This window comes from Myodes glareolus, chromosome 4 (genome assembly GCF_982192425.1).
Source record: "Myodes glareolus chromosome 4, mMyoGla1.1, whole genome shotgun sequence".
NCBI lineage: Eukaryota > Metazoa > Chordata > Mammalia > Rodentia > Cricetidae > Myodes > Myodes glareolus.
In genome coordinates this window covers 67,526,995-67,544,513 of record NC_142029.1, presented here as the reverse complement: position 1 = coordinate 67,544,513, position 17,519 = coordinate 67,526,995, and the positions used below count along the sequence as shown (strand labels likewise).

Below are 17,519 nucleotides of genomic sequence, written 5' to 3'. Positions count from 1 at the left end.
ATTTTTTTTATTTTTGGTCCAGTCTGTTTGTTGTTCTGTAAGCTTATTGTACCTTCATATGAATATACTTCTTTAGGTTGGGAAAGTTTTGTTCTATAAATTTGTATGTGTGCCCAGCCAGACAGTCCCAGATAGGGAGGACAGGCACCTTCCAATTCCCTAATCATTTCTGACATTCAGTGAGGCATCTCTCTGACTACTGATTTTCTCTATTTTCCCCCATTCCGTCTTGTCCCCAGCACTTCTTTCCATCTTCAGGGTCCTAGGATCCACCCAACTCAGCCTGCTTTGGGGCTGATGGTCTGGGGAGCCAGTAGTGAGTGTTCTTCCATTTCTTTAAGGGAATTTTTCACTTCATACTTAAAGGTGCCCATGATTTTCATTAGGTTACATTTAATAGCTTTACATCTGATTTAAAAGCTGCTAAAACATTAGGGCACTTACTGGATACAGAAGTTGACTCAGAGGATAGACGCACTTGCCACACAATGCTGATGACCTGCATTCAATCCTCACAATCTACATGGTTGAAGGAGAGAAGCTTTCCAAAGTTATTCTGTGGCCTTCACATGTGTGCCATTACATACACCAATACACATGCATATCATTTAAAATAATAATAATAATAAAAACAACAATAATTACACTCTTTATAAAATGAAATTAAAATACTTGCAAATATTGCATATGAAGGTTACACACAGACAGATTCAAGAAGAAAGTTTTGTACTACACATTACATACTTCCAGAGTTTCCAGATTTTCTTTTTTTTTCAAATTTATGTATTTATTTGTTTATAAAAATTTCCACTTCCTCCCCTCCTCCCCATACCCTCCCATTCCCCTCACTCTCTCTCCTCCTCCCCCCACTCCCTCTCCTTGTCCCTCTTCAGTCCTAAGAGCAGTCAGGGTTTACTGCCCTGTGGGAAGTTCAAGTTCCTCCCCTCTTCCTCCAGGTCTACGAAGGTGAGCATCCAACCAGACTAGGATCCCAAAAAGCCAGTATATGCAGAAAAAACAAGACCCAGTGCCATTGTCAATGACTTCTCAGTCAGCCCCCATGTCAGCCACATTCAGAGACTCCGGTTTGATCACATGCTCATTCAGTCCCAGTCCAGCTGGCCTTGGTGAGGTCTCATTCGATCAGTCCCCTTGTATCAGAGAGTGAATGCACACCTCGAGGTCCTGATTTCCTTTTCCATGGTCTCCCTCCTTCTGCTCCTCATTTGGACCGTGGGGGGCTCAGTCCAGTGCTCCAATGTGGGTCTCCATCTCTATCTCCATCTATCGTCGGATGAAGGTTCCCTCTGGTCCTGCCTTTCTTGCTCACATTCTCCCTCCTTCTGCTTCTCATTTGGACCTAGGGAGTTAAGTCCAGTGTTCCAACATGTGTCTTAGTCTCTATCTCCATCCATTGCCATATGAAGGATCTATGGTGATATGCAAAATATTCATCCGTATGGTTATGGGCCAAGGCCAGTTCAGGCACACTCTTCTCTGCTGCCCAGGGAACAATCTAGGGACCTCTCCTTGGGCCTGGGAACCCCTCTAGAATCAAGTCTCTTGCAAACCCTAAAATGGCTCCCTTAGTTGAGATATATACTTCCCTGATCCCATATCCTTCCTTCCTCCCTCCCCTCCATCCCATTCCCCTAAGCCATCCCCAATCCTCCCACTCTCCCTTCTCTCTAACCATCTCCCCTTACTTCCATCCCCCACTCCCCGTACACACAAGTTTGCCTGGCAATCTTGTCTACTTCCAATATCCAGTAGGATAACCATATGATTTTCTTCAGGTTCACGTTCTTATTTGGCTTTTCTAGGATCACGAATTATAGGCTCAAAGACCTTTAACTATGGCTAGAATCCACTTATGAGGGAGTACATACTATATTCCTCTCTTTGGGTCTGGATTACCTCACTCAGTAAAGCGTTTTCTATTTCCATCCATTTGCATGCAAAATTCAAGATGCCTTTGTTTTTTACCGCTGAGTAAATCTCTAATGTGTATATGTTCCACACCTTTTTTAACCATTCTTCTATTGAGGGGCACCTAGGTTTTTTCCATGTTCTGGCAATTACAAATAGTGCAGCTATGAACATAGTTGAACAAATGCTTTTGTAGTATGATAGGGCATCTCTTGGGTATATTCCCAAGAGTGGAATTGCTGGGTCCTGAGGGAGGTTGACTCCCAGTTTCCTGAGAAACCGCCACACTGATTTCCACAGTGGCTGCACAAGTTTGCATTCCCACCAACAATGGATGAGTGTTCCCCTCACCCCACATCCTCTCCAGCATAGGCTATCATTGGTGTTTTTGAGTTTTGCTATTCTGACAGGTGTAAGATGGTATCTCAAAGTTGTTTTGATTTGCATTTCCCTGATTGCTAAGAAGGTAGAGCATGAACTTAAGTGCCTTTTGGCCATTCGAAGTTCTTCTGTTGTGAATTCTCTGTTCAGTTCAGCACCCCATTTTTAAATTGGGTTAGTTAGAGTTTTAGTGTCTAGTTTCTAGAGTTCTTTGTATATTTAGAATTCAGACCTTTGTCTGATGAGGGGTTGGTGAAGATCTTCTCCCAGTCAGAAGGTATTGTTACTTTTTAAGACACACAATTTTTAATATAATGCTATATTTATTTTTCCTGTCAATTCTGAAATGACTCAAAGTAGACAAAGTTGCTTAAGTACTTCATTAGTGTCTTAAAAGCTATTACTTTATATGTGAAATCCACTAAATGTATTATAAAAATCTTTGGCATAACACTTGAGCCTTCATTTATTTTTTTACTAAGTAGAGTATTATACATTTCTTTTTATTTTTATGATGAGTGCTTCATTTCTTAAAATTTTTCTTTAAGTTCTCCCAGGACTGCTTAGAAGATCCAGAGTATAAATTTTTTTATGTTTTATTAGAATTTGTTTTGAATTTAGATATTTTCTGCCTACTAGTTCATAATTTATTCTATTTATTGCTTCTTTTATCTTAAAAATTCAATTGAAATGTTTTTAATATAAGGACACATGTTAATAAAATCAAAATACAGAGTTAAATGACAACAAAGACTAATAACTACAAAACTATTGGCAATGCATTTAATAAGCTACAATAGGCTTCAAACTGTATATTAGCAAATAGAAAATACATCATATATTAGGGAGAAAAGATGTGACTCAAGTTTTAATAATTAAAATATAAAAAAGTTAATCAGAATTTTTATGTAGGCATTACAGTGCTTTGCTCAATAGATAGTATAACAGCAGCAAAAAGCTCATTGTGTACATGGAATATACATACAAAATAATTAAAAATAGACAAATGAAATAGTCATAAGCAAATGCAGTGTATTTATGGGCAGCAAGATCAAGAGCTTCTTATCCTGACAATATTGTCAGATATTAGTTTCATCTTGTAGAGCTGAAAATTGTTCAATATTCCTATATGTTCATGCCACTAATGTACTAATGAGAATGTCTTGCCAGTCCACAAGGTGCACAACTGGATAAGATTTTTGAACATTTTTCTCCTCTGATAGTGTACAAGGTAACTTCCAACATTGTGTAAGGTAGTCAATTAGGATGAAACTTATAAGCCAGTACTATCCTGATATCTCCATGCTCTGTGACCAAGTACAGGATACTTTCAGTAACAAAGTCAAACAGATGAGAACTGGAAAGACCAATAAATTGAGAAGAGTTTGCGAACTTTTCAGGAGTTGATGAAATCACACTGCCTAATAACTCCAAATTGGGACACCCATTAACCCAAGGTGATCGATGAATCCTAGGGAACAAAGTCCTTAAGACACAAAAGGACAAATGCACTTATGAATTCACAGTGATGGCAGTCCTATGCCTAAGTTCTGAGGAAGCTCAAGAGATACCAAATCTCTGCATTGAGAGGGGAACTGGTCAGGAAGTTCCTCCTCTAACTTAAAAGCTCCTGACATTTGATGGCTGCTGAAGGAGAAAGACTAATTTTCATTAAGAATGTTTTCCCTGGTAAGTTAACCATACTCTTGTGGAAGGCTCCATATGTAACAATTCATGGGCATCACAAATGGCATTATGTGTGGAAAAAGAAGACACAAAGGGGGTTCTAACTGGAGGATTTCAGTGAGGTGTTGAATAGGATCAAAACACATTGTAGGTCATTCTCAATGTTCGAATTAAAAAGAAAATTTATAATAAACTAACCAAATATACTTAGTAAGAAATTCTCTGTGATTCAATTTCAGAGTAGGTTCAATAAAAATTGTAAAGTCACAATGCATTTCAAGATAAGAAAACTATAGAAAAAGCATAAAATTAGTAAAGTTAACGTATCTGTGGAATGATGAACATTATGACATATTTTCATTGAGATATTATAATAAATTTGATGTTTTGTTTCTTGTGAGACATATTCAAGTGGAATTTCAGGGGATATTTTTAGCAAATGAAAAGGCTAAAATGAATTAAATTTGAAACACTAACTGACGTTTTGCCTAAAAACTTACTCTGATACATGGGAATTAATAGGCAAGAGGATTGTGAGTTCTAGGTCAATCTGGGATACAGAGTGAACCCTTGTCTTATATAAACAATAATATCCAAAGAACAGAAAAATATTCAAGAAAAATATCATGAAATAAATAATTTGTCATGGTAAACAAAATGCAAAATGTAACATGGAAAATCAACATCGACATATAAACTTGATTATTCATTAATAAAATTGACCAACTTCTAGAATGTATAATCTGACAAAAATTCATACTTTATTGATATAATATGAAGGTTTATATGAGGTGAGAGCCCCATAATCTTTTCAGGATTCAGAAGGACCACTATAGCAGGCAAATCTGACTAAAGTTATCTGAGTTTGAAAGAAATAAGTCAGCTCACATATATCTTCTCAATGTTCTTTAGAAGTTCTCGCAATAATCTCTCTTTCCCTCAGAATTTTCTGTTTATATTCCCATACAGGCACAGTTATCAATTTTTGGCAAATAACAATGATAACAAACATGCATTTCTTAGGGACAAGATATATTAGACTGACAAGGGTGTATGTCTGAGATGTGCCCGGGCATATCTGATAAAGAGGTAAATAGAGGAATGACTATAATTTCTAAGAGATGGAGAAGAAATTTGTGTTAAGTACATTTGTTACATTAGGTAAGCTAGACGTTTGTAATTGATAAATATATAGAAAAATGGAAGAAAAACGTAGCAGTGCAATTGCATTCTCTGAGCACTTCTGCTTCTTTTTCCATTTCTGTGTTTGTGGTTATCATGACAACCAGAATAAAATGCAGGATTAAAGCAATGATACTTGACCCTAGGCCAAGCAGGGTACTATATTACCTGGTTCCTATTTGAGAAACAGTTCCTTCCTTTGGGGCTGATTTAGTGAGCCAATATTTTTCCCTGTATTTCTAGGGGTAAAGGCACAAGCAGTTAATTTTCAAGATGAAAATCTTTTGTCAAATGAAACTGAGGTAGAGTTAAATACAGAATATTAATAGCTTGTTACAGTAGAGCAAAAGTTAGTAGGTTACTCTCTCCCGAGTTGACTGTTAGAGAATTCTGGACAACCTGGTCTTGTTTATCAGTAAAGGCAAACAAGCTATTTCCTCCACTCAGTGACTGTCATTTCAAGTTCTTATGTGGTCTATTTGCAAGGTTCCTCTCCTAGTTTGATGTCCTGCCATAAAGGATATTTGTGGGGGGTAAGTTTTATGTAGATTTGAGTATGGAAACAAGGTTTGACTGAGTGAATGGTTTCACATCTCAGCCCACAGTGTAGGAATACATCCTTTAGTTGCCAGTACAGTAAAATGTTATGCTCAATGAATGATTTATATTTGGCTGGGATATTTTGGGAAGAATCCCACTATGAAAAAAGAGAGACACTCGACTTCACAAGGTTTTACAGAAATAACAGTGACTATTGAAAATAAGGCCCCCAGAGCCTTGCATGCTGGATGTTGGTCTACTGATTTCACTAGCTGTGGTCTCCTTGTCTAATGCTTGGGGACCACAGTAATGTAAGGTATGAGAAAACAATTAACTGCTTAAAGTAAATCACAAAGAGCAACACACATAAAACAAGAAATCATTGTAAAAATGCAAAACATTTTATCATTTTATATAGTTGCAAATATGCAGATATTTCACAGATACGTAGGAATGAGACGAAAACTATTGTGAACAATTATGTCCAATACTTAAATTTATCTGCTGTCAATTTGAGTTTGGCTAGTGATGTATTTTGATAATGTTTTTACTTAAGCACATATGAAATATTTTGTAATAGTACCAAGTGTATTAGTACCAGGTGCTAATAGTACCAGGTACAAAGATATGAAAAATACTTGGAACACTCTATAACAGGTACTAGTATGGTTTGCATGTGGTAGGATATAGGTACCAGTACACATAGTGCTTTTGACAAAGTCATAAGTATGCAATCATCTGTTTGATTATTTCTTTGTATATTTCTTTTTCCAGGACTACACAATATCCTACTGCTTAGATTTAAAAGAGGAGGTCTGCTGATTGGATATACCTGGAAATCTTTGAATTATGTTTAAAATTCACCGAGTGATAGGAGAATCAATACTCAATACTCAAAATTTTCTTCTTTATATAAAATTTCCTTCTTACATAGAGTTTCCAGAAGAAAATGGAAGAAGTAAATCAAAGCACAGTGACGGAATTCATCCTTGATGGGTTAACAGACAATCCAGAACTCCAATTGCCCCTATTCCTCATCTTTCTAGGAGTCTATTTGGTTACAGTTTCGGGAAATCTTGGAATGATCATCTTGATTATATTTAGTTCTCAGCTTCACACACCCATGTATTATTTACTCAACAGTCTATCTTGTATTGACTTTTGTCAGTCGACTGTCATTACTCCCAAAATGCTGCTAAACTTTGTGACAGAGAAGAATGTCATCTCCTACCCAGAATGCATGGCTCAGTTCTACTTCTTCTGTGCTTTTGCTATTTCAGAATGTCACATGTTGGCTGTAATGGCATATGATCGCTATGTGGCTATTTCTAAACCTTTGCTTTATAATGTAACCATGTCCTATCAAGTCTGTTTGTGGATGATTGCTGGGGTATATGGTATGGGATTTATTAGTGCTACAGCTCCAGCTTTCTTCATGGCAAGGTTGCTCTTCTGTAAGTCTAATATAGTAAGGCATTACTTCTGTGATTTATCCCCACTACTGGAGCTCTCTTGTTCTAGTACTTTTATCAATGAAGTACTATCATTGTCCCTTGGTTCAATTTACATTCTTATACCAGCTATGACCATTCTTGGTTCTTACATTTTCATCATTATCAGCATCCTTAACATTCATTCCCCCGGGGAAAGACGCAAAGCCTTTAGCACCTGCAGCTCTCACATCTTGGCTGTTGCTCTCTTTTATGGTTCCACAGCTTTCATGTATCTTCAGCCATCGTCAATCAGCTCCCTTGGGCAAAGTAAATTGTCGTCTGTGTTTTATGCCATTGTTGTGCCTATGTTGAATCCCATGATCTACAGCCTGAGAAATAAAGATGTCAATGTAGCCCTAAAAAAATTAATTCAAAAGGTAAGTTTCCACTCAACCAAGAGTGATTTTCATTAGCAGTGGAGTATAACTTCTTCAGTTTGTTGAAAGATATAGTCTACACACAGGATGTAGTAACACTAGATGTGAGTCTGTTGCTAGCACATGATTGTTTGAAAAAAAGGTACCAAAGCTAGAAGTTGATTCTCACTTTTATACCCATGGAGAAATGCTACTCTTTTGTATAACCAGAATTTATTCAAGATAGAATCATACATCACCTACATCATCCTAAATCCCCTCAGCCTTTTTAGTTTGGTTTTATTTGCATATATGATCAAAGCTCTGTTTAGGCAAGCCAAACAACTTTATTAGTATTGGTATACATAAATTTCTGCAATATTTCTTTGTTACCTCAAGGATTTTTAGAAGGTCCTCCTGTCCAATTATCAATTGATTCAAAAATACTATCAGACATTTCATAAGTGGAGCAATTGTAATAAAATGCTATGAAATAGAAATATTGTGTAACTCTGATTATTGAACAGTACACAGTACAATATTAGTGCATATGTCATCAGGGCACAGGTTCAATCATCATCCCACCCACAAGGTGTTTCCAATATCTCAAGTCAGAAAAGCAATGGTAAACAGGAAGGGAGGCACAATGCCTTTCATGGTTATCTGTGCAATATTAATTTTACTATAATTATATAGTCATATTTCTTCTTAATATAGAGTTAAGTTATTTTGTTTTCAATCTTACTTGTCTGAGTATCAGGGTCAGAAGTTATAGTTTTCATTGTAGCATCTATTTGCATCACCCATTCACATGGGAGAAAGATAAAATTGATATTTTTTTCTGAATAATAATAAACCTCACTCATTAACTCATGAGCAATTTTGAATGAAAATTAGAGATCAGAAAAGGATACTTTGAAACTACTTTAAAAAAGAGTTGCTTTGTTCTGTGCCTTAAAAATGGTGCTGATTTCCGCTCTTCACCCCCTGATCAGTGGGAGCTCTCTAACCATAAACATTTATGTCTCCATTTATGGCCAAAACAATAATCAGGCTTGCTTATGCGTACTTGAGCCTATCCGCACTTCCCACGTGGCTTGCTGGGGTTGGCTACCCAGAGGGTATTCAAGCAGCGAGCGGGCTTTTCCCATTCATTGTTCACTATTCAGAAGAATGTTTAAGGTTCCTGAATAAAAGACCAGAGAGAAGAGTCTTTGTTGTGTCTGTCTTGTTGGTTGAGAGGGAGGCATCAAGTGGTGCCAAAACCTGGGAAACTCATTTTGACAAGGACCCAGAACTCTCTGCGGCTCAGGGCAGTGCACTGAGGAAGTCTCCAAGGTTAATCACTCTTCTCTGCATAGTAAAGAGAGAGTGACCGTGGTAAAATGGGGAACTTTTACTGCTCTGCTTCATACGAAGGAGAGAGTGAAAAGCGGTTTCATAGTCTGTTGAAACGAAAGTAGATAGGGAGATAGCATAATTATGGGTGCTAATCATTCGCACACAATTTTTCTAGCTCTCAACTAGCTGTTACTTTCAAAAGATTTAAAAATAAAATGAAGTACCCTGGAAAGGTTCCTGAGTGAGTGTAAGATCATCGCACCCTGGTTTGCTGATTCTGGAAGCCTATCAATATCATCGTGGGAGAAACTAGGCAGAGACTTGGATTTTGCATACGAACAAGGGAAATTTAGGGGCAGGGTTAGGCCGGTCTGGAAGCTAATTAGGGGCTGTCTGGAAGACCAGCACTGCAGTGAAGCGATAGATAAGGGGCAAGCAACCCTAGAAATGATGCAAGAGGAAAGATCAGAAAAACCAGAGAAGGCAAACAGTGAAAGGAACTATCAGAAGCAGAGAAAATTATACCCAGACCTCTCTGAATTCAAAGAGTCAGAAGAGGGAGACCCAGAATTGACGGAGTCTGATGAGGAACTGCAGGAACTCGTAAGGAGATTCCAGAGAGCAAAATTGAGGAAAAAAAGAGAGAAAAAAGGAAAAGGGAAGTTCAAGAACTCCGTCACCTTGCCTCATAGCACCCTCTGACCCCTCACCTTATGTGGAAAGAAGTCAGGGCAGCTCTGGACGCACCTTTTGTCCAGGAGTCTGGAAGTCTGTAAGAACTGAGCTGCGATTAGCCTGTTCAGTGTTTCAGGATCCACAAGGGAATAGATACCAAGAACCCCTAGATTTTAAGGTGATTAAGTCCTTGGCTGAGTCTGTAAGGACTTATGGAACCAGTGCTTCCTTCACGGTGGCACAGGTAGAAGCCCTGAACCGATATTGCATGACACCCAGCGATTGGAGCGGAATTGCACGCGCATGTTTAAGCCCAGGGCAGTATCTAGACTGGAAAGCCTTTTTAGTAGAGTTTGCAAATGAGGAGGCGGCCAACAATCAAGCAGCAGGGAACCATGCTTGGGATAGGGACATGCTACTTGGCCAGGGTCGCTTTGCCAATCAGCAGACTGGGTACCCGGCCCAAGTCTTTGAACAAGTTAATAAAACTGGCATCAGGGCCTGGAAAGCCTTGCCCAACCAGGGGGAATTATAAGGCAATCTTACTAGGATCCTGCAAGGCCCCACTGAGCCATTTTCAGACTTTGTCACTCGCATGGTTGAAGCTTCAGGCAGACTCTTTGAAGATCCAGATCAGGCTATGCCAGTGATAAAACAGCTGATATATGAACAATGCACAAAGGAATGTAGGATTGCTATAACCCCTTACAAAAGCCGAGGCCTTGAAGCATGGATGAAAGTTTGCAGAGAGTTAGGAGGGCCACTTACAAATGTTGGCCTAGTGGCAGCAGTGGTTCAAATGACACAAGGGAAAAGAGCGGCTTCAGGTGCCTGCTTTAAGTGTGGCAAAGTGGGACATTTAAATCGACAGTGTCCAGAAAGAAAAGGTACCCTACCTTCAGGGACCTGGTGGCCAGCGTCTGACTCAGCCAGATATATGTCCAAGTTGTAAAAAGGGGAAGCATTGGGCAAACGAATGCCGGTCTGTAAAAAGATATAAATGTCCAGCCTTTGCCTCAGACACTTGCAAGCTTCTGTTCATAAAAACGGACAATGGGCCCGCCCCCCGGGCCCACAAATATATGGCGCAGTCGAGAGTCAGAGCGAGGACATGTGTCAGGGGGCGTGGTCTTCTCTCTGACATCCAAGAAACCACGGAGAGCCACTGCGGGCTCAGCAAGGCTGGATATCCGTGCCACCACCAGACTCGTATTAACCCCCAGAATAGGAGTCCAACTTGTAGAAATAGATTTTAAACGACCTCTTGATCCAGGAACAGTAGGGTTACTTATAGGGAGACCTTCCATGACGTTAAGAGGTCTAAGAGTTCATCCTGGAATTATAGATCCAGATTACACTGGGATGGTCAAGGTTATGGTGGAGTCACCTAAAGTCATTTCTGCAATTTCTCCTGGAGATCAGATTGCTCAACTCATACTCCTTCCCAGTCTCCATGGACAGTTTAAGGTCTGTCCTGCAGAAAGAGGAGAAAAAGGCTTTGGCTCCTCAGGCACGGACATAACCTTCTTGTCCCTTGATTTGGACCAACGGCCAGTTTTGGCACGTAAAGTGGATGGAAAATGCATTATTGGCCTGTTGGGTACAGGTGCTGATAAAAGCATCATAGCCAAGAAGGACTGGCCATCAGGATGGCCAATCCAAGCCTCCTCTCAAACCTTACAAGGCCTGGGTTATGCAAGAGCCCCAGATATAAGTGCTAGGCAGTTACAATGGAGCGATGATGAAGGCCATTCAGGGAGTATTCAGCCTTATATTCTAGAGCTCCTATTTCCCTGTGGGGGAGGGATCTGCTGAAAGACATGGGATTTAAACTCAGTAATGAATATTCCCCAGCTTCACAGCGGATGATGACTAAGATGGGCTATCATCCAAGTTTCGGATTAGGAAAGAAGCTGCAAGGGCAGAAAAACCCTATATCTATATAACCACAGCCTTCTAAGCAGGGGCTAGGTTTTTCCTAGGGGCCACTGGGGAGGGAATTCTCATCACATGGAAGATGGAGGAGCCAGTGTGGGTTCCTCAGTGGCCTCTCTCCTCTGAAAAGTTAGCAGCTGCAAATGAGTTGGTAGCAGAACAGTTAGCCCTGGGCCACATCAAGCCATCCGTCTCTCCTTGGAACACCCCGTTTTTTTGTGATTAAGAAGAAATCAGGAAAGTGGCACCTATTGCATGATTTATGAGCCATTAATAATCAGATGCAGCTTATGGGGCCAGTACAATGTGGGCTGCCTCTGCTGTCTTCCCTGCCTGCTTCCTGGCCTGTAATTGTGATTGATTTGAAAGATTGTTTTTTCTCCATTCCCATGTTTCACAAGGATAGCAAAAAATTTGCCTTTACTGTTCCATCTTGTGATCATGAAGAACCAGATAAAAGATATGCGTGGGCCGTTTTGCCACAAGGTATGTGCAATAGTGCCACTATATGTCAGTTATATGGAGGGGAGGCTATTGCACCATTGAGAGAGAAATTCCCTGCTCTAAGATGCGTTCACTATATGGACGACATCTTATTGGCTGCTAAAGGTGAACAAATGCTAGACCAGGCCTATGTGGAGTTAGTTAAATTGCTTGAAACAAAGGGACTGTCTATAGCCCCTGAAAAGATACCAAAGGATAAGATTGTCAATTTTCTGGGAACACGAATTTGTGAGAAGCAAATTATTCCACAAAAGGTAGAATTGTGAAAAGATAATTTAAAAACCCTGAATGATTTTCAAAAAATGTTAGGCAATATAAATTGGCTTATATGTTATTTGAAGTTATCGAATTATGAATTAAAACCCTTATACAATATTTTGAATAGAGATTCTGCCTTAAATTCTCCAAGGCAACTGACTAATGAAGCAAGAGAGGCATTGAGCAAGGTAAAAGTAGATTACAAGATGCCTTTTTACAAAGGATTCAAGAGGGTCAAGATATCGTTTTGTGCATCCTTCCTTCATATCACCAGCCTACAGTGTTACTATGGCAAGATGGGCCATTACTCTGGATTTATCCCAAAATATCTCCAGCCAAGTCTCTTGAGCATTATCCTACTGCTGTGGCAAATTTAGCCCTGACAGGGATTCAACAGTGTTTACAATATTTTGGGACAGCCCCCACCACCATTATAGTGCCTTATTCCAGTCATCAAGTAAAGATTTTGCCTGCTATGATAGATGATTGGGCTATTTTGAAGTGCAGTTTTAATGGTAACATAGATAATCATTATCCCAAACATCCATTATTGGGATTTTTAAGGAGTATCCTGTAATATTTCCTAAAATTACATCATCACAGCCTATTTCCACGGCCCCAAATATATTTACAAACGGATCTAAGACAGACTGTCAGGTGTATATGATAGATAAACAAGAATCTGTGATGCATCAGTTTCAACCTGGCTCCCCTCAGATTGTATAGTTACAGATTGTGGTTGAAGTCTTTAAACTTTGCCCTTTTGCATTTAATTTAATATCAGATTCTGAATATGTTGTTAATGTCCTTAGAATTTTAGAAGTAGCTGGACCTTTTAAGAGTTCCAGCCCAGTGTGCCTTTTATTTAAACAATTGCAACATTTAATTTGGAAGAGAAAAAATTGCTTTTACATCCAGCATATGAGAGCTCATACAGGTCTGCCAGGACCCTTGAGTGAAGGAAATGATATAGCTGATCAGTGGACTAGGATGGAATGTATATTAATGAGTTCTACCTTGGAAAAGGCGAGAGCTTTTCATGTTAATGCTAAAGCATTACAACAAAAATTCCATCTCTCTGGAGCAGATGCTCAACAAATAATTTTAGATTGCTCTCAATGTGTAACTCATCAACATCCACCCAGTATTGGAGTAAATCCACGGGGTCTCCGCCCTCTAAAAATCTGGCAAATGGATGTGACACATATATCTGAGTTTGGAAATATGAAGTATGTACATATGTCTGTGGACACCTGCTCAGGCATACTACATGCCATGCCTCTGACAGGAGAAAAGGTGCACAATGTCATAGTCCATTGCCTAGAAGCTTGGGCTGCCTGGGACAAACCTCAACAATTAAAGACTGACAATGGACCAGCTTACACAGGTCAAATGTTTGCCTCCTTCTGTCTACAAATGGAAGAGCAACTTATTCATGGATTGCCATACAATCCTCAAGGACAAGGCATTGTGGAGCATGCTCACCGCACACTAAAAGAATGTCTACAAAAACAAAAAGGGGGAGTAGGCCACAGCAGGACCCCAAAAGAGAGAATTTCCCTTGCTTTGTTTACTATAAATTTTTTAAATCTGGATGCTCAAGGTCGCTCTGCAGCTGATAGACATCAGGACCCCCATGGCCCTGCTAAAGGGATAGTGAAGTAGGAAGATATTTTGACAGGGCTCTGGCTTGGGCCTGATCCCGTGCTGGCATGGTTCTGTTAGCGTTTTTTCTCCAGGATCGACAGGATCCAGTGTGGGTCCCTGAGCGACTGATCAGGCGGGTCTGGGACTATGAAGACCATGAAGTTGGTGCTGATAGTACTATGGCCAATTCTGCTCATGATTCCGAGAAGATGAACCGAACCAAGATGGGGAATCCTTTCCGTGTTCCCACGACCGATGCCAATCCATCATGATGCTCAGTTGTTTCCCCAACTGTTTAGCAGTAATAGAAGTCTTGATATCCCTTATTTGCAAATGGAAACAGATTTGGCACCCATAGGAGAGAATAGATTTCTTAGCTTGGAGGCAATTTTATGTTTTTATGTAGTTCATAATATTCCCGAAACATCCTCTTGTATTCCCTTATATAATCACATGGCTGGTTGGTTTGATTTCCCCTCGAATTCTGGTGGCCGCTGTCATCTGGCGAATGCCACTTGGGCATTGGGATGGTGGCCTGCAAAAATGGAAGAGGGTATTCCTCCACACCAACCAAAATGGGCTCCCTATTGTATAGGAATGAACTGGGGAGAGATCTGGCCCTGGACTGGCTGTCAGTCCCATACGGTGACTTGAGCTGATAAAGCACAGCGTTTTACCTTTTCCCCAGGGATTGGCACAGGCTTTAATAAAAGTTTTGCAGGCTTTAATTTTAGTGATCAGAATCCTCTCAAAATTATGTATCTAACCCCTTTGATAATTGGTTGCTATGCGGTATTAATGGTAGCTGCATGAATCTAGAACCCATGATTATTATTGGTGGAGGAGTTCATGGAGCTAGCCAATTTACCTGGAGTACGTCTCACCCGTGGAAGCATCGGGGCTCTAAGCCATCCTATGTTACTGTTACTTCCCCTGATGGCACCACTGGTATTTATTCAACCCATACTGGCTGTTCTGGTGAAGGAAGCAAAACAATTTATAATGTTACCTAAAAATCCACCCCAGTGTGTGTTTATCCTCCCTTTATGTTTATCATAAGTATTATGGAACCAAATAATTGTGATAATGATACTTGTTTTTATGCCCATTGCTGGAATGCCAGCCAGTTTAGATATGTGATTGTCACTCGCATGCCACGGTGGGTACCCGTCCCCATGGATGCTCCCCATACCATGACTTTGTTCAGACAGAAAGGAGATTTTGGAATTACAGCTGCCATCATTGCTGCCATTTCTTTGGTGGAGGCTGGAGCTGCCACAGTGGCGATTGCCATGGAACATACTGTGCATACTGCACAGACTCTCAATGACCTTTCAGCCAATCGTTGCATTGGCTTTGGATGTTCAGAAAGGAATTAATGCACAACTGAAGGGAGGACTAATAGTGGTTAATCAAAGAATTGATTTGGTACAGGAACAAATCAATGTTCACTGGCAAATGGCTCAACTAGGATGCCAATGAAAGTATGATGGGTTTTGTGTAACTAGCATACAGTATGAGAATCTTACCAATGTTGCGAATTTGTCTAGAAAATTGTCTGGTTATCTCCTAGGTAACTGGACTGGAGAATTTGAAACTATGATGGAACAGCTGAGGATGGCCATTTTTACCGTGAATTCTACCCGAGTGGATGCTGGAATGGCCAAAGGACTCTCATCCTGAATCTCCACAGCCATGAATCATCTGAAGGAGTGGGTGTGCTTGGGAGCATTAGCTGGCCTTCTGGTGTTGGTTTCTCTAGCCTGTCTGTGATGTATCTGTTTGATTAGGGACTCTCAACGTCACAGTGCAGCCATGATAATACAAGCCTTTTCTGCCATAAAGGCTGGCCAATCCCCCCAAGCATGGTTAGACACCATGAAAAGATAATTTGACACATTCAGGGTACGAGGCAAGGCACTGCACTCAGGGATAGCTATTTGCTGACCTTGAGAAGAGCAAGCCTGACTGCATGTGGGTTGGTGCCCATGATCCAACCTCTGGAAAATGGCATCAAGCCAATCTGGCACTCCTTGCATGGAAGACACCTGAGGGGGATCAGTATAGGGCTCTTGTTTTACAGAAAACAGGCCTCTACTCTTACCTGTGACATCTAAAACAAAAAGGGGGAACTGTAGAGAGCTGCTTTGTTCTGTGCCTTAAAAATGGCACTGATTTCCACTTTTCACCCCCCGATCAGTGGGAGCTCTCTAACCATAAACATCTCCATTTATGGCCCAAACAATAATCAGGCTTGCTTATGCGTACTTGAGCCTATCCGCACTTCCCACATGGCTTGCTGGGGTTCTCTACCCAGAGGGTATTCAAGCAGCAAGCGGGCTTTTCCGATTTATTGTTCACTATTCAGAAGAATGTTTAAAGTTCCTGAATAAAAGCCCAGAGAGAAGAGTCTTTGTTGCGTCTTTCTTGCTGGTCGAGAGGGATGCGTCACTGAATGTTCTTTTTCTTGAAACTCTAGGTTAGAGTTGGGGTTACTAAAAGGAAGAATTTAAAATACTGTTTTCTTATAAATGTACTTGCTATAGTTTTATCCAATTGGATGTCAAAATGTTACACACATGGCCATAGCTCCATCTGTTCTTTTCTGGTTCCCTCAATATTTATATCAAGGAGAACCAAGAATATTTAGAACAACAAGAATAGGTAGGTTATGAGCAGTTTCTTTGAGGTCCTGAGTTCAATTCGCAGGAACCACATGGTGGGTCAAAAATATCTACAAGGAGATTTGTATCCTATTCTGGCACGCAGGCATATATGCAGGTAGAACACAGTTTACATAATAAATAGATCTTTAAAAAAGAAAATTAATTTAACAATAGGAATTGGAAAAAACAATTCATTTGCTAAAGTTCTTTTTTATAATCACCAGGAAGGGAATTGATTCGCAAAAATCTATTTTCAGAAGTAGTGGTTACTGGCAATTTTAAGCACAACACTCAGAGGTAGAAACTGTTAGATTCATGGATACCAAGACTAGCCTACTTAGCTACTAAAAATTAGTGAGAGACCTTGCATCAAAGAAAGTGGTCAGTCTAAGGAACAACACCAGGGTTTGTCTTTTACCTTTCAGAGATTCATATGCACATGTGCGCACAACACTATTTAATGCATTCAAATACACAGACAAATAAGGCTTCTTGGCACATTAATACTTACCAATAATCCCACCTACTAGGTTAGATGAAACATGAATCCTCAATTATATAGATCAAATGTTTGCATATGATATAAAAGGAAGCTTTTATATCATAAAAGGAAATTGGTTTATAATTTTTAAATCTTTAGCCATATTCGGTAAGATGTAACTGTCAGAATATCTTCTGGCTTTTTAAGGCTATTATCATGTCGGTTCACTGTAGTGTGGGACTCAACCAACAACATTGTTTAGTACTTCTTAGAAATGTAGAATCTCAAATTCTACTCAGATTTGATTTGACAAATCATTGGCTTTAATATAGACAGTTTCTGTATATAAAATTTAAAAACTAATGTACAACTTTTGATGATAGAAAAAGAAATGGCAGGAAAATGCCATTTACTTCTTTTTCAAGGGTTTGTTCACTGAGGGTTG

At 39.8% G+C, this 17,519-nt stretch overlaps 1 protein-coding gene across 1 annotated transcript; it reads left to right on the top strand.

The window, feature by feature from the left end:
• Nucleotides 1-6,667: 6,667 nt before the first annotated feature.
• Nucleotides 6,668-10,118, top strand: LOC146894683 (olfactory receptor 8G50-like). The gene is made up of 3 exons (XM_087905927.1): nt 6,668-7,588; nt 8,160-8,192; nt 9,720-10,118. Exons 1-3 carry the CDS (start codon nt 6,668-6,670, stop codon nt 10,116-10,118), a joined length of 1,353 nt encoding a protein of 450 aa, XP_087762053.1.
• The last annotated feature ends 7,401 nt before the right edge of the window (nt 10,119-17,519 follow it).

Bases quoted from the DNA above. Each gene is read 5' to 3' on its own strand.
- LOC146894683 (XM_087905927.1), top strand. From the start codon at position 6,668: ATGGAAGAAGTAAATCAAAGCACAGTGACGGAATTCATCCTTGATGGG. The intron at 7,589-8,159 runs GTAAGTTTCCAC...CCCACCCACAAG, and splicing joins TAAAAAAATTAATTCAAAAG to GTGTTTCCAATATCTCAAGT. The intron at 8,193-9,719 runs GTAAACAGGAAG...TCAGTGTTTCAG, and splicing joins CTCAAGTCAGAAAAGCAATG to GATCCACAAGGGAATAGATA.